The sequence below is a fragment of the Pleurodeles waltl genome, chromosome 4_2, assembly GCF_031143425.1.
Source record: "Pleurodeles waltl isolate 20211129_DDA chromosome 4_2, aPleWal1.hap1.20221129, whole genome shotgun sequence".
Taxonomy (NCBI): Eukaryota; Metazoa; Chordata; class Amphibia; order Caudata; family Salamandridae; genus Pleurodeles; species Pleurodeles waltl.
Genome location: NC_090443.1, coordinates 657,242,700 through 657,268,825, shown reverse-complemented (window position 1 = coordinate 657,268,825; position 26,126 = coordinate 657,242,700). Strand labels below are relative to the sequence as shown.

Below are 26,126 nucleotides of genomic sequence, written 5' to 3'. Positions count from 1 at the left end.
CATACATCCAGCCATGCTCGCACACATTCATACACACATTTACACTGACATGGAGACACGCACTCACATTACCATTTTTACATGCATTCAAACACATGCATACACCCATGCAAACACCACTACACACACAGACGCATTCACACACACTCACACATTCATTCACATAACCCCCCCACACACACAAAACACCCCCACCCCTGTCAGAAGCCCAACTTACCTTCTTCCAGGTGGTCTTCTGGCAGGGAACGGGAAAGGGCGCTGCTACCGCCAGCAGCACCCGCCAACAGAACACCCCCAGGCCGTATCACAGGTCATGATACGGCTGGTGGAGGTCCACCGTCCTCCAGTATGATCACTGCCGTATTTTCACCCTTCTTGTGGCAGAAGTCCGGCTGTGGTCATAATCTGGCAGACGGATGGTAGCCGCGGTGACAGTCTTTGGCAGCCGTCACCGTGGCGGTAGGTGTTTTTTACTGACAAGGACATAAGTAGGGCCATTGTCATTTTTGTAAAGTATGTGGCACCCAACACAATATGATGCTGGTGTGAGAGAAAATAAAAAACATTGCAAGCTGTTATGAGAGGTGATAAATGTTATTTTGCCTCATTTTGAGATTGCAAATATACATATATATATATATATATATATATATATATATATATATATATATACATATATATAGTGGAAATTTGGACTATATAGGTTAACATTTAAAACATTTTTAAAATGACAAATAGCTTAGGAAATTGTGTAAAATATATAGAGAAAGGAGTTTAAAACAATGTCTGAGGAAGGGCAGTGTTCAGGGACTGCTGAGGTATCTCTGAAAAAGTTGATACAGAGAGAAGTAGGAACTTCTGCAAAAAAGGTTTTGAAGTCAGTAGTTACAAGGAAGGGGAAGACAATTGGTGTCTCAGGGGATGAATATTGGTCCGGAGAAGAGGGTGAAGAGTCTGGTCAAAAAAGATCAGGTAAAAAGAAAAGAAAAAGAAAAAATACAGAGGTGCATGACAGATGTGTGTCTTGGGAATTAGGTGGACTTACTGCCACAGAGAATAAGGGTGTCGAAAGTGGCACACAAGAGGGTGTTCTTGACGGCACAAATAAAATTCAGAAAATACCTGACAAACACAAGATGAGGAAAAAGATGCAGACGATGAGTTTGTTTTAGATTACTATGACAGTGATGGTTGGGACATGGATGAGGTCAAGGTGGAAAAGGAACATAAGGAGAAAGGGATTATAAAAGTCCCACATTGGATGGATATGTTTAGTCCAGCAGCGCTGATTGGTGGCCTATGCAGCATGTTGGGGAGCTTATAGAACTATGGATAAAAATACCTCTTCAAAAGGAGTTCAAATCTGTTATGAGAGCAGAGAGGTCTGGTCCAGTAGTGGAAAGCAAGGCATGAGTCACACCAGATTTGATCTAGACCTATTACGTTTTTTATTTATATTAGGGTGTGGCCCGAGAAAAACAGGAGAATTTTTAGTAACTGTGTTTTTGATTGGGTTTGAGCAAGGGGATGTTTCTCCATCCGAACATTTCAAAAGCCCCAGTAGCAGTCACAAGGATGAGGCATACTCAGAGGACTTCAATCAGCAACTGGATTTTACCCTCAATGCCAAACCGGAGGAAGGGATCAGTTTCCTCAAGAATCTCAAGATAAGTATAAAGGTATTTATTGTTTTCTTCCCTAGAAAAGGTTGGGGGTTGATTAAGGAATTTTAGACATAATCGGAGAACAGTAACAAAGAATCAATGGGTATTAAAAACTGTAGAAGGCTAACTAATAGAATTTAGGGAATTGCCTGTTCAGATGGAAGAAACAAGACACATTTTTTCAGAAAGAACAGAAGGTTTTAGTAATGAATGAGGTACAAGAAATTAAAGGAGCAATGGAAAGAGCATCAGAGGAAGAAAACACTTTTGTGAGCACAATATTTTTTGGGTGAAAAAGAAGGAGATAGGTTGGCGGCCTGTGATATACTTACAGAATCTGAATTGGTTTTGGTTTACAGGCTTTTGAAGATGGAGGGTATCCATCTGTTAAGGGATATTTTACAACAAAATGATTTGATGGTAAAATTGGATCTAAACGGTGCACATTTTAACATTCCTATGGCAAAAGAGAGTCACAAGTTACATCAGTTCAGATGGTCAGGAGAGTTGTATCAGTTTGTATGCCTTCCATTTGGTCTGGCTTTGGCACCTTGATGCTTTCAAAAACTGTTCTGACCGGTTGCAGCTCATCTGAGAGAGAGGGAAATTTTCCTCATTATGTGTCTGGAGGATTTTTTGATCATGTCAGAAGATTAAGAGAAGTTGGTGGTAAGCCTTTTGGAAATGTTGGGTTTCCTGATAAATATGGACAAGACAGTGTTGGTATCCTGTCAGGAGTTGGAGCTTCTAGGTTTTCAAGTGAATTTATTTTTGTCAATTATGAATAAGGTGATGAAAATAAAGACAGAGGTGGAACAGGAGTTAAAGACAAGGAATATTTCTCTGCGGACCTTGGTAGCGATAATGGGTTTGTTTTCTTTTTCAAAACAGGTGGTAATTTCAGGACCGCTTCATTACAAAGCACTACAGTGACTGAAGGTAAAAGGCTTGAGATAAAGTTTATGGTATGGGGATCATGTCCTACTTTCACTAGAAGCACAGGGTGAGTTGTCTTGGTGGTTAGACAAATTGGATGCCTAGAATGGCTAGGCAATTTTTGGGATCTGTCCAGATTATGTGATAGAGAGAGATGCAAGCCTCTTTTGATGGGGAGCTTGTTTAGGACAGCAGGAGACAGATGGTTTTTAGCGGAGAGTCAAGAAAATATAAGCGGGTTAGACATGAAAGCAGGACTTTTTGCTTTTCAAAGTTTGGGGAATGTGGGACTGTATTATTGAAAACGGACACTCTTTTAGCAGTACAGTATTTAAAACATTTGGGTGGCTGCAGGTCAACGAATCTGGCACAGATTGCAAAAGAGATTTCAAATTTTCAGTATTTCCCAGGTCTAAAAAACACAGTTGCAGATTGGAATTCAAGGTATCGCAGAGATTGCAGCGGCTAGAAACTGAAAAAAACTGTATTTCAGAAAATAGAGCAGGTGTGGGGACCTTCAAAGATAGATTTGTTTGCATTGAGACTAACGTATAAGTTGCCCTGTTATTACTGTTGGAGACCACATCTACTAGCAGAAGCAGTGGATGCTTTTCAACAGCATTGGAAGGAGGGTCATGGTTATGTTTTCCCTCCTTTTGCAATGATTTAAATGGGATTTTTGATGGTGAGGAAAAAGAGATGTCAGACAGTTCTGTTTATGCCTTTTTGAAACCCTCAACCTTGGTTTCTATGGTTTCTGGAATTAGCAATAGAGAAACCCTTTTTGATTCCTGAGTCAGAAGACAGTTTTATAGGTACAGTGGCGTAGTTTCATCCTTTGGTAAAGTAAGGAGCCTTGAACCTTCTGGTTTGGAAGATCTCAGGGGAGGAGAGAGTTTTGCAGAGCTTTCACAACAGGCTCAGGATTTACTCAAGGAATCTTTGGCTCCAGACACCAGGAAGAGACATGTTGGAGAATGGAAGAAATTGGTATGTTGGTGCTTGGAAAGGGATTTGGATCCTGTGGAGGCTTCTGCCTCAGAACATGAGCATTTTCTTTCTTGGTTGTATGAGAAATGCATGAGTTACAGAACAATTACTTTTTAAGAGTCAGTGGTGGTGGCTGGTCATGGTCTTGTAGGTGGTGTATCAATAAGGAGAGATTCTTTAATTTGGAGTGTAATGAAGGGTATTAGACTTCAGAGACCTCCAAAAGATATAACTGCTTGTAGGATGTGATCTTGATTTTCAAGTTATTGTAGTGTTGGCCAGGAAACAAATATTTATGATTAAAACAGTTATCTTGTAAGTTGGCAACTTTGTTATGTTTAATATCTTTCAGAAGAGTTTCTGATGTTTGAGCTTTAGAGGTAAGTAATCTATTTTACAATCCACATGGTGTGTTATTTCAAATAACAAGAAGAACTAAAACTATGTCTTCTTCCATTTTCTATCCAAGTTGTAATGACCATCCAAAATGATGTGTGGCTCATTGTTTGAAAGAATATGAGAGTAGGATTCAAGTATTTTCAGAAGGATGAAGTGACTCAATTGTTGATTTCGTTTGTGAGAACATTTAACCCAGCAAGTTCAGCGACTATAGTTCAATGGGTAAGGAACTGCATGCTTGAAGCAGGGTTGGACTTCAGTAAATTTAGTGCACATTCTATCACGGGTGCAATGGAGAGTAAGGTTCTTTCATCAGGTGATTGACTAGAAGATATTTCAAAGGCTGCAGATTGGTCTAATGCTCATAAATAAAACCTATGGAACATCTGTGGTTCATTCACATCTTTGAACGTGCATAATGCTAGACTCTTGTCTTGACATGAAATGTAAATTTTCCAAATTTCCGATGAGAGAATCTGGATTTCATTAAAGACATGGAGGCTAACATTATCCCTCCCTCCCTTACCAGGTGAGTATTGTTGAAAGGGGGAGTGAATATAAAAAAAGAAGAGAAAGAGAAATGGAGAAGATAACTGATAAAACCTTTTTCCTTAGTTTGGGCAAGATTAAAAATGTTAAATGTCAGATACTCAAACGAAGAGAGTAGTTTTGGATCATAAGAAGTTGTAGGAGTTCTCTGATTTTGCTATTTGTTTTCAGGTTCAACAAGCCTTTATTTTATAGGGCAGCTTAAAAGAGAAAGATGGCTGCTTTGTTGGGATTTATCTAAACTCTAGAGACATTATAATTCTGGAATTTTAAGTATAATTAAAGTGCTGCATTGGAGTGGCAATAAAAGACTTATGCATAATGCTAGCCTCCCTGTCCTTGATGAAATCTGGATTATCTCATCACAAACTTGGAGAATCTACATTCCTGGCTTTCAGTTAAGACATTTAGGCCCTGATTTATACTTTTTGGGGCAAAACTGCACTATGGCAGTTTTTTACCAAAAAGTTTAGTACCGGCTTGCACCATTTATATGCACCAGCCGGGCACCATATTTATGAAATGGTGCAAGCCGGTGCAATGGGTAGGCTAGTGTAAAAAAAAAAATGACGTTAGTTGGGTTGGGCTGGCGGTATGGAAGAAGGGGGTTTTGCACCAGAAAATGATGCTAGGCAGGTGCGAGTAAAAAAAAATGACTCTAACCTGCCTAAAGTCATTTTCTGATGCAAAACCATCCATACCACATGACTCCTGTCTTTGAAAAGGCAGGAGTCATGTCCACCAGCACAGGGGACCAGGGTCCCCTGGGCATGGCCATTGCACCCTGTGCCATGTATGGGGGCCCATTTCAGGGTCTCCTATGGCACTTTAAAAAATAAAATAAAATTCTTACCTGTACTTACATGGGATGATGTCCCCCATTCTGTGCAGTCCCTCTGATGTGGGTGGGGGTGTCCCTGGGGCCTGGGGAGGGCACCTGTGGGCTTATTCTATGGTGTCCCACCATGGAAATAGGCCCACAGGTTCCCTGACACCTGCCCTGACCAGGCGTTAAAAAATGGGGCAAAGAAAGCTTTGCACCATTTTTTGACCTCTCCTCCCTCCTGTGCACCATTTTTGCACGGGAGTATACATATCGTTTTATGGCCATAGAATAATTTTTTGCATGGGAACACCTACCTTACATCTCATTAAGGCAAGGAAGGTTTCCACATCCAAAAAAATGACTCTAACTCCATAAATTTGGCGTTAGACGGGTCTAGCCCCAAAGTATAAATATGGAGTTAGTTTTGCACTGAATAAGAATTTTTAAAAATGCAGCTAACTCGGTGCAAACAGAGTATACAAATGCCCCTTATTTTTTTGGTTGTTGGGGCATTCTTTGGTCTAAAGGAACCACTTGTAATTCCAAACATAAAAACAATTATATTAATGAGACTGGAAAAGTTGTGACGTGGTGACAGGAAGTCTTCTGATAAACCTCGGATGGGGCATAGAGGTCCAGTTCAGGTCCTTTCCTGAGCAAGGCCGGGATGGTCATTGTATAGTAACACCTCAGCGTGGTTCCTCTGAAAGGATGACTGAGCTCAACAATTTCTGCGTCTCTGAAGAAACGTGTCCACAACAATATGAATTGAGTCAATGTAATAGTTACCATGTTAGTTTATTTACTTGTGACATTTTCTGGCACTAGCCGAGGTTAGGAAAAGTCAGGCACTGATTCAATTAGAAGGAATTGCAGTTGGAATTTATGTATATTCATGTTTACTTTCTTATGCTGTACCAGACCTAACCAGCTAAACTATTCATGAATAAAAATTATACCTGTATTCGCTTCTGCTGGAAAATTGTTTCCAAACTGAATCGATGTTTTCATAAGTTGCTGCACGTAAGAGTTGCACAAGTTCCAAGTATTTAGCAGGAGCATCCTTTACGGCGGAATCTTGCATATTTTCTGCTAATTGTTGCAGTGTTTTAATAATCTGAAAAAAATGCAACGGCAAAAAAGTGTAATTAGTAATGAGTGCTGCTACACCAGCACCCGTTCGGAATGGGCTATTCCTTAATATCCTTGCTCACCTGGTTTCCTGCATTCTTCGTTTTGAGGAGCTGAATGGGTGTTTGAAGCAGTTCGCTGGCAAAATGATATCGAAGTGAGCCTCGATTCTGTAGCTCTGGTTCAGGGGTTGATGTAGTGTCCTTTCGAACCTCAGCCAACACTAGCTTTTGCCTGTCCAATAATGATTTTCGAAAAAGAGGCAAATTGTAACTATATTGTTACATAATGCTTTCTCTCCCACCAATCACCACGTTTTGTATTTTATCGGAGAGCATCAAATTCTAGAGATTGTTTCGGATCTCATCTGTCTGCACAGCAGAATATACAGAAATACAGTCTTAAAGTCAAGAGACTATTCAGCAGAAATTACTTTGCAAGCAAGTTAGAAATGATTCAATATTCATGTTTCTTAAATTACACAATTTCTTTTGATGAAAATGTATTTTTGTTTCTTTACTTTCTTAAGTCATCTGTTAGCTTTATATTTTCAGTATATCTGCAGAAGTCAATAAGTCATGTATTCATTATAATTCCTAATTATATACTTTAATAATTTGAAAGAGTCTGAAGATTTATAGATTTGGTAAGCGTATAGAGACACATAAACAAGAACTAAAATCCTATTAAAAACTATGTTTGGCAGTGAAAAAAATATTTAACTGGAAAAGCAATAGGAGGAAAAAAAGACGTGACAGATAAAAAAGAGTTTACAGTAGTAAAAATGATATGCGTGCAAGTCTTGTCTCACACAGAGGTCCAAAGCTCAGTTAAATGTGAATGTTTCTCATCTTTTTCTAAGACAAGATAAATAATATAAATTCTAACTTCACAATCAATGATTTTAACACTGAAAATTCTAAGGCCCTGATTTAAGAGAAGTGGTGCTGCACCCAGTGCAGTGCCACTTTTCTTGCACCCCTTAGTGCCTCCTAATGCCACCATGTGTGCACCATATCTAAGATACGGTGCATCATGGTGGTAGTTAGAGGAACTAGCACCAATATTTTTGACACTGGGTCGGAGTTTTGCAGAATTAGCATTAACAATTTTGAGGCTAAGCCTGCAAAACCCTTTGGAAATAATGGCACGCCTCCTTTTAACGCCTTCTCTGAGGATGCGGTGAAAGTGTGGAAATAAATGATGCTAAGAAATCTTTTAGATTTCTTTATGCCATTTTTTCAGCCCCCCTAATGGGGGAACGGCCCCCTTTGCATACATTATGCCTGAAACAGTCATAATGTGGCGCAAAGGGTTACAAAATGGCATATTGCATATTTTGCACCACTTTGTAAATTTGGCGCAGTGATTTTAGCTTCCTGGGCCCACATTAGCATGAGAAAAATTACACTAATGTGGCACAAGGAGGTGCTAGGGGCTCTTTAGTCCACTCCTAAGTGTAAGTCCTGTCATCCTTAAGGCAGTCTTCCCCTAAACTCTTTGCTTCGCCTCCTCCATTTTTCTGCACCTATTTTTGTTGGCCTTAAGACTCTGTGAACTTTACCATAGCTAACCAGTGCTAAAGTGCTTGTGCTTTCCCCTTAACAAATGGTGGAATTGGCTTATGCCCACATTGGCATAATTAGTTTACTTGTAATCCCCCAGTAAAGTAGCACTACATGTGCCCTGGGCCTGTAAATTAAATGCTACTTATGGGGCTGCAGCACTGGTTCTGGCACCCACTTAAGTAGCATGGTAAAACATGTCCCAAGCCTGCCAATGCAACCTGAATGCATTTTCAAACTGCCATGTCGACTTGGCATTTAAACTTCCTTGCCAAGCCTAAAACTCATAGGGCAGGGTGCAGTGCAATGAAATGGTTGGAAATGTACTCTTAAGTACTGCATGTCCTGGTAGTGAAAAACTCCTAAATTAGTTTTTCACTACTGTGAAGCCTACCCCTCCCATAGAATAACTTTGGGGATTCTTTATTACATTTAGTAAGCTTTGATTTGTGAGCTGGTGTCTAAGTCTTGTTTGTTGTTTAACTGTAAAGTCAGACTTTTCATTACAATTTTGAGAATGACACTTTACGAAAGTTGACTTTTTCCCTTCCTTAGCCCTTTGGTCCTCTCAGTCACATAATAGAATGATTGTGCATAAGTGGGCCATCTACTGGCAGGATGGGGTGGAAATCAGCATAGCCCCACTTACACCTGAATGGCCTGTGCCCTGCCTTCACAAAAGGGCCTAATGACTCTGTATTGCCACTTCATCCAGCTTGGAGCCAGGGTAGGGGAGGTAGGAAATTCTGTGCACTTCAAAACCACTAAAGCTTCTCCCTTCCAGTACCAGGGCATCAAAGTATAGAAGTAGGGCCTCAGACAAAAACTCTTCAGTACACTTCTGGACATGTGGATACTCTGCCAGGAAGAAGGACTGCTGTGCTGCGACAAGGACTTTCACTCTGCTGGACTACTTCTTTAAATGAACTGCTACCTTACTGTGCTGACCTGTGCCTGCTGCCCTTCTGGACTGGGTAAGAAGAACTCGACTTACAACTTCATCTTGGACCCAGGAACCCAGAGTAGCTCAAAGGGCTAGTTTTCTGGCCTCCAAATCTGATCCTCATGGACATAAAAGGCTTCCCAACCAGCTTTGTCCCCAGCTGCAGCCTGTTCCTGAATCCCAAGTAGTGCCTCTTAAGTCACGGACCCTTGGTGTAACTCACAGGCTCTTAAAATCAAGATTTTGAGTTCTTTGTGACTGGGAACGGGCCCGTTCACACAAGAACCACGTCACTCACACTGAAAATCAGCACAAGGTGCCCCCAGCCATCTCTTCGCACAGCAGCATCCACAGAACGTGGGGGACCACCAATGTGAAGCTCCAGCCCAACCGTCCACAATGCTCAGCATGTACTTCCACTATGCTCTCCTTGCTCCCTGCGACCCTCTTCAACACATATAGGACTCTTGTCACAAAACTTGAAATGGTAAAGCTTCAGCAGGACAAATCTGGGAATGTATCCGACCCGAGCTCCACAGTTGTCTCCCCCGGAACATTTGACTTTGACCCCGTCTAGTTTTGCTGGATAGCCCCAGTTGGTGCACTAAGCCTTTAAGTGTTATATTATAGTATATTCTTTAAATGTTAATAACTCCTGTTCTACTGATTAGACTTTTTCCGCTATGGTCTGGTTTTATTCAATTTCAGCTCTATTTTTCTATCCTGGCGTGGGATCTGTTTGTGAGGAGTTTTGACTGCTTGACTGTTTGAAATGTTGGCCAATTCTGCACACATTGCCTGTAAACTAGGTCTGGATTCTCTGTGCCAACCTGCCAGGGGTTGTGCACAAGTTAATTTAGAGTTTGCTTGAGCCTTACTCTGTCTAGCATTGTGCTTGCTGCTTGTCGAGGGATCATACCGCAGTCAACACATACCCTAATTTCTAACACCAAGAGTTGTATGTTTAAATGATTTTCCCACATGGTAGAAATGGAGGAGATGCAGTTCTCTGGCTCCTGTCACCAAAAGACATTTCATTGAAATTTTAAAAGGATGAAACTAGGCTTGGGTGGGCGGAGCTTAGCTCAGAGATCTAGATGTGCTCTAGCTTAAATCTAAGCCACCACTATTTTGGAATGTTTTCACAGTGCTGTCCAGGGGGAACAGCCACTGGCCTAATACCAGTTGCGATCAGGTATGGGGGAGGGCTGATGTGGTGCTACTGAATTAGGTTGTTGACTCCCCTGTTCTATAACCCTCCACCTGTACTTTAAATCCCAATGCAGGAAAGAACAGCTGTAGGAAGTTGGCTCTGTATGTGCTATTTCAAAGTAAGGAATAGCATGCACAGAGTCCAAGGGTTCCCCTTAGAGGTAAAATAGTGGTAAAAAGAGATAATACTAATGCTCTATTTTGTGGTAGTGTGGTCGAGCAGTAGGCTTATCCAAGGAGTAGTGTTAAGCATTTGTTGTACATACACATAGACAATAAATGAGGTACACACACTCAGAGACAAATCCAGCCAATAGGTTTTTGTATAGAAAAATATCTTTTCTTAGTTTATTTTAAGAACCACAGGTTCAAATTCTACATGGAATATCTCATTCGAAAGGTATTGCAGGTAAGTACTTTAGGAACTTCAAATCATCAAAATTGCATGTATACTTTTCAAGTTATTCACAAATAGCTGTTTTAAAAGTGGACACTTAGTGCAATTTTCACAGTTCCTAGGGGAGGTAAGTATTTGTTAGGTTAACCAGGTAAGTAAGACACTTACAGGGCTTAGTTCTTGGTCCAAGGTAGCCCACCGTTGGGGGTTCAGAGCAACCCCAAAGTCACCACACCAGCAGCTCAGGGCCGGTCAGGTGCAGAGTTCAAAGTGGTGCCCAAAACACATAGGCTAGAATGGAGAGAAGGGGGTGCCCCGGTTCCGGTCTGTTTGCAGGTAAGTACCCGCGTCTTCGGAGGGCAGACCAGGGGGGTTTTGTAGGGCACCGGGGGGGACACAAGCCCACACAGAAATTTCACCCTCAGCGGCGCGGGGGCGGCCGGGTGCAGTGTAGAAACAAGCGTCGGGTTCGCAATGTTAGTCTATGAGAGATCTCGGGATCTCTTCAGCGCTGCAGGCAGGCAAGGGGGGGATTCCTCGGGGAAACCTCCACTTGGGCAAGGGAGAGGGACTCCTGGGGGTCACTTCTCCAGTGAAAGTCCGGTCCTTCAGGTCCTGGGGGCTGCGGGTGCAGGGTCTCTCCCAGGCGTCGGGACTTTAGGTTCAAAGAGTCGCGGTCAGGGGAAGCCTCGGGATTCCCTCTGCAGGCGGCGCTGTGGGGGCTCAGGGGGGACAGGTTTTGGTACTCACAGTATCAGAGTAGTCCTGGGGTCCCTCCTGAGGTGTTGGATCGCCACCAGCCGAGTCGGGGTCGCCGGGTGCAGTGTTGCAAGTCTCACGCTTCTTGCGGGGAGCTTGCAGGGTTCTTTAAAGCTGCTGGAAACAAAGTTGCAGCTTTTCTTGGAGCAGGTCCGCTGTCCTCGGGAGATTCTTGTCTTTTCGAAGCAGGGGCAGTCCTCAGAGGATGTCGAGGTCGCTGGTCCCTTTGGAAGGCGTCGCTGGAGCAGGATCTTTGGAAGGCAGGAGACAGGCCGGTGAGTTTCTGGAGCCAAGGCAGTTGTCGTCTTCTGGTCTTCCGCTGCAGGGGTTTTCAGCTGGGCAGTCCTTCTTCTTGTAGTTGCAGGAATCTAATTTTCTAGGGTTCAGGGTAGCCCTTAAATACTAAATTTTAAGGGCGTGTTTAGGTCTGGGGGGTCAGTAGCCAATGGCTACTAGCCCTGAGGGTGGGTACACCCTCTTTGTGCCTCCTCCCAAGGGGAGGGGGTCACAATCCTAACCCTATTGGGGGAATCCTCCATCTGCAAGATGGAGGATTTCTAAAAGTCAGAGTCACCTCAGCTCAGGACACCTTAGGGGCTGTCCTGACTGGCCAGTGACTCCTCCTTGTTGCTTTCTTTGTTCCCTCCAGCCTTGCCGCCAAAAGTGGGGGCCGTGGCCGGAGGGGGCGGGCAACTCCACTAAGCTGGAGTGCCCTGCTGGGCTGTGACAAAGGGGTGAGCCTTTGAGGCTCACCGCCAGGTGTCACAGCTCCTGCCTGGGGGAGGTGTTAGCATCTCCACCCAGTGCAGGCTTTGTTACTGGCCTCAGAGTGACAAAGGCACTCTCCCCATGGGGCCAGCAACACGTCTCTGGTGTGGCAGGCTGCTGGAACTAGTCAGCCTACACAGACAGTCGGTTAAGTTTCAGGGGGCACCTCTAAGGTGCCCTCTGTGGTGTATTTTACAATAAAATGTACACTGGCATCAGTGTGCATTTATTGTGCTGAGAAGTTTGATACCAAACTTCCCAGTTTTCAGTGTAGCCATTATGGTGCTGTGGAGTTCGTGTAAAACAGACTCCCAGACCATATACTCTTATGGCTACCCTGCACTTACAATATCTAAGGTTTTGCTTAGACACTGTAGGGGCACAGTGCTCATGCACTGGTACCCTCACCTATGGTATAGTGCACCCTGCCTTAGGGCTGTAAGGCCTGCTAGAGGGGTGTCTTACCTATACTGCATAGGCAGTGAGAGGCTGGCATGGCACCCTGAGGGGAGTGCCATGTCGACTTACTCATTTTGTTCTCACCAGCACACACAGGCTTGTAAGCAGTGTGTCTGTGCTGAGTGAGGGGTCTCTAGGGTGGCATAATACATGCTCCAGCCCTTAGAGACCTTCCCTGGCATCAGGGCCCTTGGTACCAGAGGTACCAGTTACAAGGGACTTATCTGGATGCCAGGGTGTGCCAATTGTGGAAACAATGGTACATTTTAGGTGAAAGAACACTGGTGCTGGGGCCTGGTTAGCAGGGTCCCAGCACACTTCTCAGTCAAGTCAGCATCAGAATCAGGCAAAAAGTGGGGGGTAACTGCAACAGGGAGCCATTTCTTTACACAAGCCCCCCCCAGCCCACAGGCCAGGAGACTCAGCCAACGCTGGAAGAGTCTTCCTAGTCTGTCAGGCGAGGAAGAGTAGAGGAAATGGCTGGTTTGTTGCAGGGCCTACTCTGCCTTACATCCTCCTGTTCAGGTCATTCCCTCTGGGGAACTGACCCACTTCCACAGTGATAGGACCTAGTCTGAACTGCCTCTTGTCTGTGCTTTTTATGTCTTCACCCATTCTCTCTATTTTGAGGTCAGAGGTATCCACCTCTGCTAATCTTATCTTAGCCAGGGTCACCCCTAGCTTACCCAAAGAGGTTACCCAGAGCTGGAGTAACGCCACCATGACCAACAGGGTCAGGGGGCCTAACTTGTTATTTGGCATGGGGTCAGACCACCAGGCCAAGGATAGTGCAGCCATAAAGGCTAACACCCAGCAGAGGCCACTGACAGCTGTCAGTGCCCAGAACCACACCTTTAGCTCTTCACCTACAAGGGAAGGGGCTAAGTTACAGGCTTCTTTGGGTTCAGGGTGCCTGTCTGCTGTATTAGAGTGGGGGGTCACCACATCTTGTAGTAAACACCCTTCTTCCACTCTTTCTTCTGTTAGCTGAGGAGCCACCCACTCAGGCTTAACAGTTGCCTGACTAGCCAGGACTTCTTGTGGGTCAGGTTGGACTTTATCAGAGCCATTTTTGGAGTTCTCCCCTACTGGAGCAGAATCTCCTTGGCTTGCTGGAACCTTGGCTAAAGGTTGTCCACCTTTCCTACTCTGTTTCCTTTTCTTTTTCTTCTGGGGCCTACTTGCATTTACTGCAGAGGCAGGACTTCCAGAATCCTTGGGAGAGGACTGGCACTGGACCAGTTCCTCTCTTGGGCTCTGACTAACCTCTGGGTAGTCATTTCCAAGGAGACAATCAAGGGGGAGGTCTGTACTGACTACTACCCTTCTCCAGCTAAGAGTGCCACCCACTTCTATGGGTACTAAAGCCACAGGCCTCTTAGTGACCCTGTCTAGGCTAACTCTTACCCTGGCAGTCTCACCTGGGATGTACTGGTTTGAGAGCACCAGCCTGTCATGCACAATAGTGTGACTGGCACAAGTGTCTCTCAGGGCAGTGGTTGGGATTCCATTCACCAGTAGGTGGTGGAAGTGTCTACTTCCCTCTGGAATCTCCAACTCACCTGTCGGGCCCTGTTTCCAGTTGAAGGCTATGAAGACCTCCTCATCTGAGGAGTCATCTCCCATGGCTACACTGGTTACCCCTGGAATTGTGTTCTGGGGTTTGTTTTTGGGACAAGAAGTGTCCTTGGTGTGGTGCCCAGACTGTTTACAGTTGTGGCACCATGCCTTAGTGGCATCCCAGTTCTTACCCTGGTACCCACCTTTGTTTTGGGTTGTGTCTTGGGGCCCACCCACCTGTTCTGGTTTTTGGGGGCCTACAGAGGACTCTTTTTCTTTGTTTCTAGTGTCACCCACTTTCTCCTGGGGAGTTTTTGTAACCCCTTTCTTTTGGTCACCCCCAGTGGAAGTTTTGGTTACCCTAGTCTTGACCCAGTGGTCTGCCTTCTTTCCCAATTCTTGGGGAGAAATTGGACCTAGGTCTACCAGATACTGATGCAACTTTTCATTGAAGCAGTTACTTAAAATGTGTTCTTTCATAAACAAATTATAAAGCCCAACATAGTCACACACTTCATTTCCAGTTAACCAACCATCTAGTGTTTTTACTGAGTAGTCTACAAAGTCAACCCAGGTCTGGCTCGAGGATTTTTGAGCCCCCCTGAATCTAATTCTATACTCCTCAGTGGAGAATCCAAAGCCCTCAATCAGGGTACCCTTCATGAGGTCATAAGATTCTGCATCTTTTCCAGAGAGTGTGAGGAGTCTATCCCTACACTTTCCAGTGAACATTTCCCAAAGGAGAGCACCCCAGTGAGATCTGTTTACTTTTCTGGTTACACAAGCCCTCTCAAAAGCTGTGAACCATTTGGTGATGTCATCACCATCTTCATATTTTGTTACAATCCCTTTGGGGATTTTTAGGATGTCAGGAGAATCTCTGACCCTATTTAAGTTGCTGCCACCATCGATGGGACCTAGGCCCATCTCTTTTCTTTCCCTTTCTATGGCTAGGAGCTGCTTTTCCAAAGCCAATCTTTTGACCATCCTGGCTAACAGGGGGTCATCTTCACTGGAGTTATCCTCAGTGATTTCAGAGGTGTTGGTCTCTCCTGTGAGGGAACCAGCATCTCTGACTATTATTTTTGGAGTCAGGGTTTGAGGGACCCTGTTCTCCCTAGATAGGACTGGTAGGGGGGAATTTTCCTCCAAGTCACTATCCTCTTCCTCTGAGTTGCCACCCTCAGAGGGGTTGGCCTTTTCAAACTCTGCCAAAAGCTCCTGGAGCTGTATTTTGGTAGGTTTGGGGCCCATTGTTATTTTCTTTATTTTACAGAGTGACCTTAGCTCCCTCATCTTAAGATGGAGGTAAGGTGTGGTGTCGAGTTCCACCACAGTCACATCTGTGCTAGACATTTTGCTTCTAAAAGTTGGAATACTTTTTAAGAATCTACAACTGGTTCTAGAATCTAATTCAAACTTTTACAAACTTTTAAACTCTAAAAGAAATGCTAAACAGGATCTAACACAAGGCCCTAGCAGGTCTTTTAAGAATTTAGAAAACTTTTCAAATTGCAAAAATCAATTTCTAATGACAATTTTGGAATTTGTCGTGTGATCAGGTATTGGCTGAGTAGTCCAGCAAATGCAAAGTCTTGTACCCCACCGCTGATCCACCAATGTAGGAAGTTGGCTCTGTATGTGCTATTTCAAAGTAAGGAATAGCATGCACAGAGTCCAAGGGTTCCCCTTAGAGGTAAAATAGTGGTAAAAAGAGATAATACTAATGCTCTATTTTGTGGTAGTGTGGTCGAGCAGTAGGCTTATCCAAGGAGTAGTGTTGAGCATTTGTTGTACATACACATAGACAATAAATGAGGTACACACACTCAGAGACAAATCCAGCCAATAGGTTTTTGTATAGAAAAATATCTTTTCTTAGTTTATTTTAAGAACCACAGGTTCAAATTCTACATGGAATATCTCATTCGAAAGGTATTGCAGGTAAGTACTTTAGGAACTTCAAATCATCAAAATTGCATGTATACTTTTCAAGTTATTCACAAATAGCTGTTTTAAAAGTGGACACAGTGCAATTTTCACAGTTCCTAGGGGAGGTAAGTATTTGTTAGGTTAACCAGGTAAGTAAGACACTTACAGGGCTTAGTTCTTGGTCCAAGGTAGCCCACCGTTGGGGGTTCAGAGCAACCCCAAAGTCACCACACCAGCAGCTCAGGGCCGGTCAGGTGCAGAGTTCAAAGTGGTGCCCAAAACACATAGGCTAGAATGGAGAGAAGGGGGTGCCCCGGTTCCGGTCTGTTTGCAGGTAAGTACCCGCGTCTTCGGAGGGCAGACCAGGGGGGTTTTGTAGGGCACCGGGGGGGACACAAGCCCACACAGAAATTTCACCCTCAGCGGCGCGGGGGCGGCCGGGTGCAGTGTAGAAACAAGCGTCGGGTTCGCAATGTTAGTCTATGAGAGATCTCGGGATCTCTTCAGCGCTGCAGGCAGGCAAGGGGGGGATTCCTCGGGGAAACCTCCACTTGGGCAAGGGAGAGGGACTCCTGGGGGTCACTTCTCCAGTGAAAGTCCGGTCCTTCAGGTCCTGGGGGCTGCGGGTGCAGGGTCTCTCCCAGGCGTCGGGACTTTAGGTTCAAAGAGTCGCGGTCAGGGGAAGCCTCGGGATTCCCTCTGCAGGCGGCGCTGTGGGGGCTCAGGGGGGACAGGTTTTGGTACTCACAGTATCAGAGTAGTCCTGGGGTCCCTCCTGAGGTGTTGGATCGCCACCAGCCGAGTCGGGGTCGCCGGGTGCAGTGTTGCAAGTCTCACGCTTCTTGCGGGGAGCTTGCAGGGTTCTTTAAAGCTGCTGGAAACAAAGTTGCAGCTTTTCTTGGAGCAGGTCCGCTGTCCTCGGGAGATTCTTGTCTTTTCGAAGCAGGGGCAGTCCTCAGAGGATGTCGAGGTCGCTGGTCCCTTTGGAAGGCGTCGCTGGAGCAGGATCTTTGGAAGGCAGGAGACAGGCCGGTGAGTTTCTGGAGCCAAGGCAGTTGTCGTCTTCTGGTCTTCCGCTGCAGGGGTTTTCAGCTGGGCAGTCCTTCTTCTTGTAGTTGCAGGAATCTAATTTTCTAGGGTTCAGGGTAGCCCTTAAATACTAAATTTTAAGGGCGTGTTTAGGTCTGGGGGGTCAGTAGCCAATGGCTACTAGCCCTGAGGGTGGGTACACCCTCTTTGTGCCTCCTCCCAAGGGGAGGGGGTCACAATCCTAACCCTATTGGGGGAATCCTCCATCTGCAAGATGGAGGATTTCTAAAAGTCAGAGTCACCTCAGCTCAGGACACCTTAGGGGCTGTCCTGACTGGCCAGTGACTCCTCCTTGTTGCTTTCTTTGTTCCCTCCAGCCTTGCCGCCAAAAGTGGGGGCCGTGGCCGGAGGGGGCGGGCAACTCCACTAAGCTGGAGTGCCCTGCTGGGCTGTGACAAAGGGGTGAGCCTTTGAGGCTCACCGCCAGGTGTCACAGCTCCTGCCTGGGGGAGGTGTTAGCATCTCCACCCAGTGCAGGCTTTGTTACTGGCCTCAGAGTGACAAAGGCACTCTCCCCATGGGGCCAGCAACACGTCTCTGGTGTGGCAGGCTGCTGGAACTAGTCAGCCTACACAGACAGTCGGTTAAGTTTCAGGGGGCACCTCTAAGGTGCCCTCTGTGGTGTATTTTACAATAAAATGTACACTGGCATCAGTGTGCATTTATTGTGCTGAGAAGTTTGATACCAAACTTCCCAGTTTTCAGTGTAGCCATTATGGTGCTGTGGAGTTCGTGTAAAACAGACTCCCAGACCATATACTCTTATGGCTACCCTGCACTTACAATGTCTAAGGTTTTGCTTAGACACTGTAGGGGCACAGTGCTCATGCACTGGTACCCTCACCTATGGTATAGTGCACCCTGCCTTAGGGCTGTAAGGCCTGCTAGAGGGGTGTCTTACCTATACTGCATAGGCAGTGAGAGGCTGGCATGGCACCCTGAGGGGAGTGCCATGTCGACTTACTCATTTTGTTCTCACCAGCACACACAGGCTTGTAAGCAGTGTGTCTGTGCTGAGTGAGGGGTCTCTAGGGTGGCATAATACATGCTCCAGCCCTTAGAGACCTTCCCTGGCATCAGGGCCCTTGGTACCAGAGGTACCAGTTACAAGGGACTTATCTGGATGCCAGGGTGTGCCAATTGTGGAAACAATGGTACATTTTAGGTGAAAGAACACTGGTGCTGGGGCCTGGTTAGCAGGGTCCCAGCACACTTCTCAGTCAAGTCAGCATCAGAATCAGGCAAAAAGTGGGGGGTAACTGCAACAGGGAGCCATTTCTTTACAACAGCCATGAATAAGAGAAAACTACAAGGAGGATGACGGACCAGTCCTGCCGCTGACCCATGTCTTGAGTGTGGAAGCCTCTGATTTAGACCTATTGTGTTTCCAGGGCTATTGGCACACACTTCCACACTTCCACACTTCTTATAAGTGTCAGTAGCAGTGACATTGTTGGGAACCCTGAAGAAAAGTTGACTTGTGTGGGACTGTTCCTCGTATAGTGCCTTATGATTGTGTACTCTAGACTCTGTCTAGAAACACAGATACCTTGTAAGTAGCAGAAGGCTTGGGTGTCTGTCTAACACAGGGGAGTGGAGGTGAGGCAAGTGGTCTTTGGAGTATCCTAGTGTCCTGCTACCTACAGGACGCCAAGCTAAGAGGCCAGCACGGCTGGGCAGAAGAACAGACCCAGGCCCCATAACCAACCTGCTGCTAAGGAGGAGAACTCAGCAGCACCAGAAACTGAATAGTAGAACCATTTAAAGCTTTGGAGGTCAGGGGGGCCCAGAAGCATAACCTTCATGGCTGTAGCCAGCCAACAGTATGACAACTCAAATAAAACCATACAAATTGGCTCAACAGGGACAGAGCAGTTGTTAAAAAAGCTAGCTATGTATGTGCAGAGTTTAATCAACTTCTGTAAGTGCCCTAAGGCAGGTGGTGCCCCTAGAGGTAAGGAAATCCAAAATGAGATCAATGGATTGTCCCCTAGCAATTTGTTAGTTACGAGTCCCTGCGGGGACTTGAATTGCACCTTAGTAGTTGGGGATGCCAGAGAAGTCCCCCTGCTCTGAGGAACCCCAAGCCTATGCAACACAGGCCATTATAAGAGGGCAACCTCCCAAAAGACAGCTGTTATCTCCCTTCCTCCCAGCCAAACCTCAGAAGTGAAATAAAGGCAGGTGGGGAAGCAGAAGGACATGGAGTGCCAGCTTCACAGATTGGCATCTGAGAAGCAATGTCAGAAGGAGGCAGAGGGAGTGTCTCAGGCTGGCCGAACACACATGTGCAGTGAATTCTCTGCAGCCCGGCACTGGGAGCCTATGCCTGCCTGCAGTGATGAGGAAAAGAGGAGTGGCGGGCAGCAGAACAGGTAAGTTTTTTTTATTAAATAGGTCCCCCCAGCCTCTCCCCCACGTACCGAACGTGTCCCACCCCTTGTGAGCGCAGCAAGTCACAACTGTTAGGAAGTGCTGGGTGAGGTCAGTATTTAGACTCAGAACTATTTATTTGACTTGTAGTGTTGGCAGGCCTGTTGTTCTATAATGCATGCACTGCCCTGACCTGTGAAGGGATGATATGGGTTTCCCACATTTTCACTTATATTGCAGACATGCGTATAAAATGGGATAGACATGATGTTCCAGGGCCAAATGTGTCTGAGGAAAGGAATACTACCAAAACCATAGTTGAAATTTACAGTTCACCTTTTCATTCCTCCTCACATCAAAGCCACTTGGTTTGTCAAAATATGTTATTTATCTACAAGTGTCCTTGTCTAAAGTGTTTTAATACGTATAGCAATGTTTTTTGCATACTTTCCAATCTAAATGTAAGTGAAATAAAAATATTCTACTCTAATGTAAGTTGCTCAGTGCTTACAAATCATTGCAAATTATGCACTCTTTAAAGGGTAGACCCTCACATTCTACCAGTAAGCACCCACCTTTAAAAAACAATGACACTATTGAATAATTTGCGCCTTTGGGGTCGTGCGGAGCATTAAACATTTTTAACTAAGAAGTGTACTACATTCAACGTTACAGTTCTGAAGCACATCCTAACTACGTGCTACCATCTATACAAATCCATATACATAAGCTTCATCAATTTTCAAAAATGTTTCTCTGTTTATCACATGAGATTTGGGTTTTGTAACGCACTTGCACTCCTTCCAGCCACTTCGATGTTTAAAATTGGGATGTACTAAAACTACCCGCTCATCCCTGAAGCTAGCTAATGTACCTTGCTTCCATGACAACGGCAGCTTCCATCTCATTAAATGGTGTAAACTGATGCACTTCCTGGGAATCAGCTTGTAGGATAACAGTACCACTTCTTGTAGATTTAATTTTGTAATTGTGGGTAGAAAATGCGCGATCAGTTTTGTTTCTCTCAAAAACAAAAGGGAAGTGAAAAGAAAACGTAAGCAACGTTATTCCTCCTTTAGTGTAAAGCATGAAATATAATGCATTGCACATTCACGATCAAAAAATCATAGAAGCTAACTTACTTGATCACAACCGCTGCATGTTTGTGCATATGCATTACCGGTAATCCTCTGCACTTTATCTTGGCAACTATGTAGGTCCTTTGATTTTGTGACAAGAATTTGGTTTTCTTTTTTGTCTTGTTGAATTATATAATTGGTATGGCAGATTCCCGCAATTCCAAACTGAAAAAGAACGAGCCTTATTACATAGGCATAGACATGTCGTAGACAATATTCTTGTTTTTGCATTGATTGATTTTAGTAATCTATTAATTTAATATCCATTTTACTATAATGCCTTCTAGAATATTCTGTGATTGTTACAATCTTAATAATATGACGTGCTCTTGTTCGAGTATCTTTCTGAAATGAGTTTCAGGGATTTTTAAACAAGCTCAGATTCAAAAAGTTTTTTAGTCACTGTCAGTGCATTGCCAGATTGACTTTCAAACATATATATTGTACATGCCCATCAATATTGTTAGCTCTGAAGCGTGTTTTCGGAAGGAATGAAGGAATAAAGGGAGGAAGGGAGGGACCCTAACTCAAATTACTCCTATAGCTTCAGAAGCCTGGCATTCAAGGACTCTGCTGCCTTAGTACCTTATCTCCGTGGTACAGGACCAGAAGAAGAAAATAGCTAACGCAGGAGTATTGCAACCTAGTCTAGAACAAATGTGAACTTAACACATTGCTCTGGGATCTTAGGAAACCCACATACCTTTGAAAGTTCTGTTCTATTTTGAATGAGTGCTATGATAATGTGCTGACGTCTTTTAAATTGTGCTTGATGCACAGCAGTGCTGCTGAAAGGAGTGGATCAGACAGCAGCCTGGGAATACGTAAATACTAAGAGAAAGCATTCAAGTGCTCATTACGACTTTGGTAGTCTTTTCGAAAGTCTGCCGAAGCTGCCGGCGCCAACAGTAATGGGGGTCCGAAGATTTTGGTTGGAAATCTGACACCGTCAGCATGGCTGACGTAGTAATAGAGGCAGTTTCTACTTCCAGCACCGCTACGCCAACATGACGCCGCCTGCCGTATTTCGATCCTTAATACAGCACAGCGGTTTCCTGCATGGCAGTGCAGTGCAGGCCGTGGAAGGCACCAGGACTGATCTACCCCCCCGGATGGCCACCTCGCCGAAGCAGGTAAGTTGATCGTTTAAAAGTGGGGGGTGTTGTGCAAATGTGTGTGGTGTCTGTGTGTGTGTATGAATGCGGGGCGGGGCGGGCCGGGGAGGGAATGACTGTGTGCGCATTTGTGAGTGCATGTATGCTGAGGGCACAGGGGGGTGTCTGTGTGTGTTTGTGAGTGCATGTATGCAGAGGAGGGTGTAGGTGTGTGCGTTTGTGTGTGTGTTTATGCCGAAGGGGGGGAGGGGAGTGTTGTGTGTGTGTGTGACTGCATGTATGTTTGTATGTTTGTTGAGGGGGGGTCAGCTTGAGTGCATGCATGCAAGTGTATGTATCTGTTTGAATGCATGCAAGTGTATGTGTCTGAGTGTGTGGGTGCATGCGAGTGTATGCATCTGTTTGAGTGCGTGCATGCAAGTGTATGTGTCTGAGTGCATGTGTGCGAGTGGATGGGTGTATCTGAGTGCATGTGTGTGAGTGAATGGGTGTATTTGAGTGCATGTGTGCGAGTGAATGGGTGTATCTGAGTGCGTGTTTGGGTGCGAGTGAATCAGTGCATCTGAGTGCATGTGTGGGTGCGAGTTTGTGGGGGTGCATGTAAGCGAATGTGTGGGTGAGTGGGGGTGCGTGAATGTAGGTGCGTGGTCATGTGGCGAGTGTGTCTGCCGGTTGCAAAAAAAAAACAGGTGATATACGGAATGCTGAACAATGTCAAACATTCACCCCCAGTACAGAGATCTGGGCCTAAATCCATTGTTTTTTTGTTGCCCATGCCATTCCAGTTTGGACCCAGCCATATACAAATCAGTCTTGACTCTGTTCCCCATGGGAACAGTCCAGCCCGAACTGCCAGGCCAGGTCTTCCCTGGACTAGAAAAAAGCATCCTGGGACAAGTTTCGGGGTTTCACCCATCATCAGCGAGGCTAGCTTGAATCCAGTGGCATGGGAAGCACAGGACCCATGTCTGGGCATACCCTTCCCACTTAGGGTGACAAATGCAAAAAAAGAACAAGTGATGGACAGAATGCTGAACAATGTCAAACATTCACCCCCAGTACAGAGATCTGGGCCTAAACCCTTCATTTTTTTGCTGCCCATGCCATTCCAGTTTGGACCAAGCCATATGCAAATCACTCTTGACCCTGTTCCCCAGGGGAACAGTCCAGCCCGAACTGCCAGGCCAGGTCTTCCCTGGACTAGAAACAAGCATTCTGGGACAGATTTCAGGGTTTCACCCCTCATCAGCCAGGCTAGCTTGAATCCAGTGGCATGGGAAGCACAGGACCCACGTCTGGGCATACCCTTCCCACTTAGGGTGACAAATGCAAAAAAGAACAAGTGATGGATGGAATGCTGAACAATGTCAAACATTTACCCCCATTACAGAGATCTGGGCCTAAATCCATCGTTTTTTTGCTGCCCATTCCATTCCAGTTTGGACCCAGCCATATGCAAATCAGTCTTGACCCTGTTCCCCATGGGAACAGTCCAGCCCGAACTGCCAGGCCAGGTACTCCCTGGACTGGAAACAAGCATCCTGGGACCGAGTGTGTCTGCCGGTGACAGGAATGGAGATTCTCGTCGACGGGTGGATGACCACCAGCATTTTCATGGCGGTGCAACCGGCACAAAAATCCTGGCGGTCTTCTGAGAGGTAATACCGATGGCAGTATTACAGCTACCGCCAGGCCGGAGGTGCTCACCTCCGGACTGGTGGTCTGACTGCCCTGGTGGTACAGGTAGCGTTTTGGCAGTTTGGCTTTGGCCAAACCGCTGACATCGTAATATGGTGGTCTTTACCACTGGCCCGGCAGTGGTAAGACTGCCACCACGAGTCTGGTGGTCCTTGGACCGCCAGACTCATAATGAGTGCCTCAGTCTCTATTCATACCACCAGACCCAACCATTCAACCCTAAGTATGAGTAGCTTGGTGGTGGATGCAATAATTTTTGTTATTTGTTAAAATTCAAGGTCCTGGGGATTGGACTAGAAAAGGTACAATAGTTATCTCCTTTACAAGTTCACTTCTTTAAAATGGAGCATAACATAATACTTTCCACAATACAAATGTTTCTGTATTGAGGATTTTTCCCCAGTTAATATCGGCAGGTTGATCTGGGGATAATTACTGGGGATGCTGTAATTACCACACAAATAGGATTGGAAAAGAGAAGACTGTTCATGAAGAGTGCCTAGTAGTCAGTTTCCTAGTAAACTCTAGGGCATATTTATTAGAAAGTGTAGCAGTGCAGCACAGCAAGGGCACAGGATTGTGGCCCATTACTAGGTTTACATGTACTTGTAAATCTGGGAATGCATCAAAATCAATGAGGTTTGCATGGGAACACTTACCACAATGTCCATGGGATGCCTACCCAGAGCAGAGTAAGTAAACAGAGTGTTTGGCTGCTGTGCCTTACTCCAGATTTTACGCCAATCAAAGCTGTGCATAGTGGCTTTGGGTGTCTAAAAAATTCCGACTTACAGGTTTGTGTCACACATGTACCATGATGCGTGGTGCAAACGTGATGCAACTCTCTCATAAATTTGCCTCTCTGTATTTTCCTCCGACCCTGCTCAAATAGATGACTGGAGAGGTGAATGGGGCTGCTGGTATAGCGTAGACTGAATTATAGAGAAAGGATGAAAGAGTCAAGGCTTTGGCCTGATCATTCAGTAATCTGAATCTCAATGAATCTGCTACTGGCAGAGAGAAATAGTGTGTGGAAGGATGTGTGAGACATAGAGGTTGAGTTGGGAAGAAGGTGATAAGTGGAAAATGGTCAGGGGCAAAGAAGAGAACAGACACAGAAATCTATCTTTAGTTATAAGGGTATATGGAATCTAGTATGATAATAGCAACTTTGCTTTTGCAGGGCTTGAGTGGAATGCAGTAGTGTGTTACCCATCTGTGTTATGTTTGAGATCCTGCTATGGGAATATGCATTTTATAAAGTAAGAGGCTGTAATAATACTGCCTTATCAAATTTACTTTTACATATTTGCGAATAATAGAATTTTTGAAAGTGGCATGTCATTTTTCCATCTGACCTAGTCCTTCAAGCACAGTAGCCTGAGGGTAATAATTTGTCTGCAACTGTCTGATTGGCAAACAGCTCTGGTATGCTGTGCACCGACCAACCACTACTGCCCCTGCATGTTGAGAAGTCCCACTCATTTGAAAAACCCTGCCCTATTCCAACATCAATCCTCCTCCACAGTAGAACAGCACACTTGAGAGTCACAAAGCACCCTTTAAATTGTTAGAAGATTATCAAGTACCATCCACAGGCTGACATTGAGATTTCTGGAGAGGTAAGACCCCCCCTACCTGAGCTTAGAAGGGCCCAGCGTGCCCATCCCCAGGGCTGAAAATATATAATAACAGGAGGGGGGTGCACACCCCACTTCTTGAATCTAGAAAAGTCACTGGAGAGCCCACCCTGGGCCAATTACTTTAAAGGAGGAGTGCCACGCAGCTCCCCTATTGAAACCACTAATGTCACCAGGGAGCCCACCTCTGAGGCAGAAAATATATAATATGGGGAGGGGGCTGCGCTGCTCACTCCCAAAGCCTTGACAGGGCCCAGGGAGCCCATCTCCGAGGCCAATGCTTTTGATGGAAGAGGCCTTGGGACCCCCTTCCTTGAGCCATTAATGGCTCTGTGGAGCTCACCTGGGGCAGCTCAAAGGCTATGTCCCAAGGTGCCCACCCCTGGGACATAGCAGTTTCCCTGCCCACACTGGCACAACATGTGTTTATTCTCGCTTGGCAGCAGCAATTTCAAATCTCTCGCTAAGCGAGAACAAACACGAAGTATGCTTTCAGCTGGCGAGAGCTTTAAAAAGGCTCCCACAAGCTGGGAGTGGACTTCAGATCTGTTTCCCTGCCCGCAGTGATGCAGGCAGGTAAATAGATCTGAAAATTGCATTTTTAGCTGCTCCCTGTGGGCCGGAGCAAATCCAGCTCCTGCTGGATGCCGGGAGCCTGCTGGAGCCAGGGAGGCCTTGGGGTTCCCCCCTGCAGCCCCCCACCAGGATCCGGTAGGTGCCCTGCGCAGGGCACCAGGGCCTCCACCCTTTGTTGGCCTGGCTCCAGGGGATGTGGTTCCCGGGGCAGAAATCAGCCCAGGAAAGGGGGCCCCATCGAAATTTAAATAGCTTCTGAGCCCACCGTATTGGGTCCCTGGGTGGCCAAAAACGGCCTGGGGAGGGGGGCAGTGTGCTATCCTGCCCATTTAAAAAGGTACTCGTCCCCAGGGGATGGGGTCCCTGGAGCAACAAATGACAGGAGATGGAGGCTGCATGCCCCCTA

At 45.6% G+C, this 26,126-nt stretch overlaps 1 protein-coding gene across 1 annotated transcript in view; it reads right to left on the bottom strand.

Moving 5' to 3' along the window:
- The window catches only part of LOC138293923 (vitellogenin-like), a 605,610-nt gene that overhangs the window by 472,805 nt on the left and 106,679 nt on the right, over positions 1-26,126 (bottom strand). The window contains exons 5-8 of the mRNA XM_069233203.1: positions 20,695-20,856; positions 20,427-20,575; positions 6,579-6,729; positions 6,324-6,481 (exon numbers count right to left, since the gene is read on the bottom strand). Of these exons, the coding sequence (XP_069089304.1) occupies positions 6,324-6,481; positions 6,579-6,729; positions 20,427-20,575; positions 20,695-20,856 (620 nt within the window). The remainder of the gene's footprint in view (positions 1-6,323; positions 6,482-6,578; positions 6,730-20,426; positions 20,576-20,694; positions 20,857-26,126) is intronic.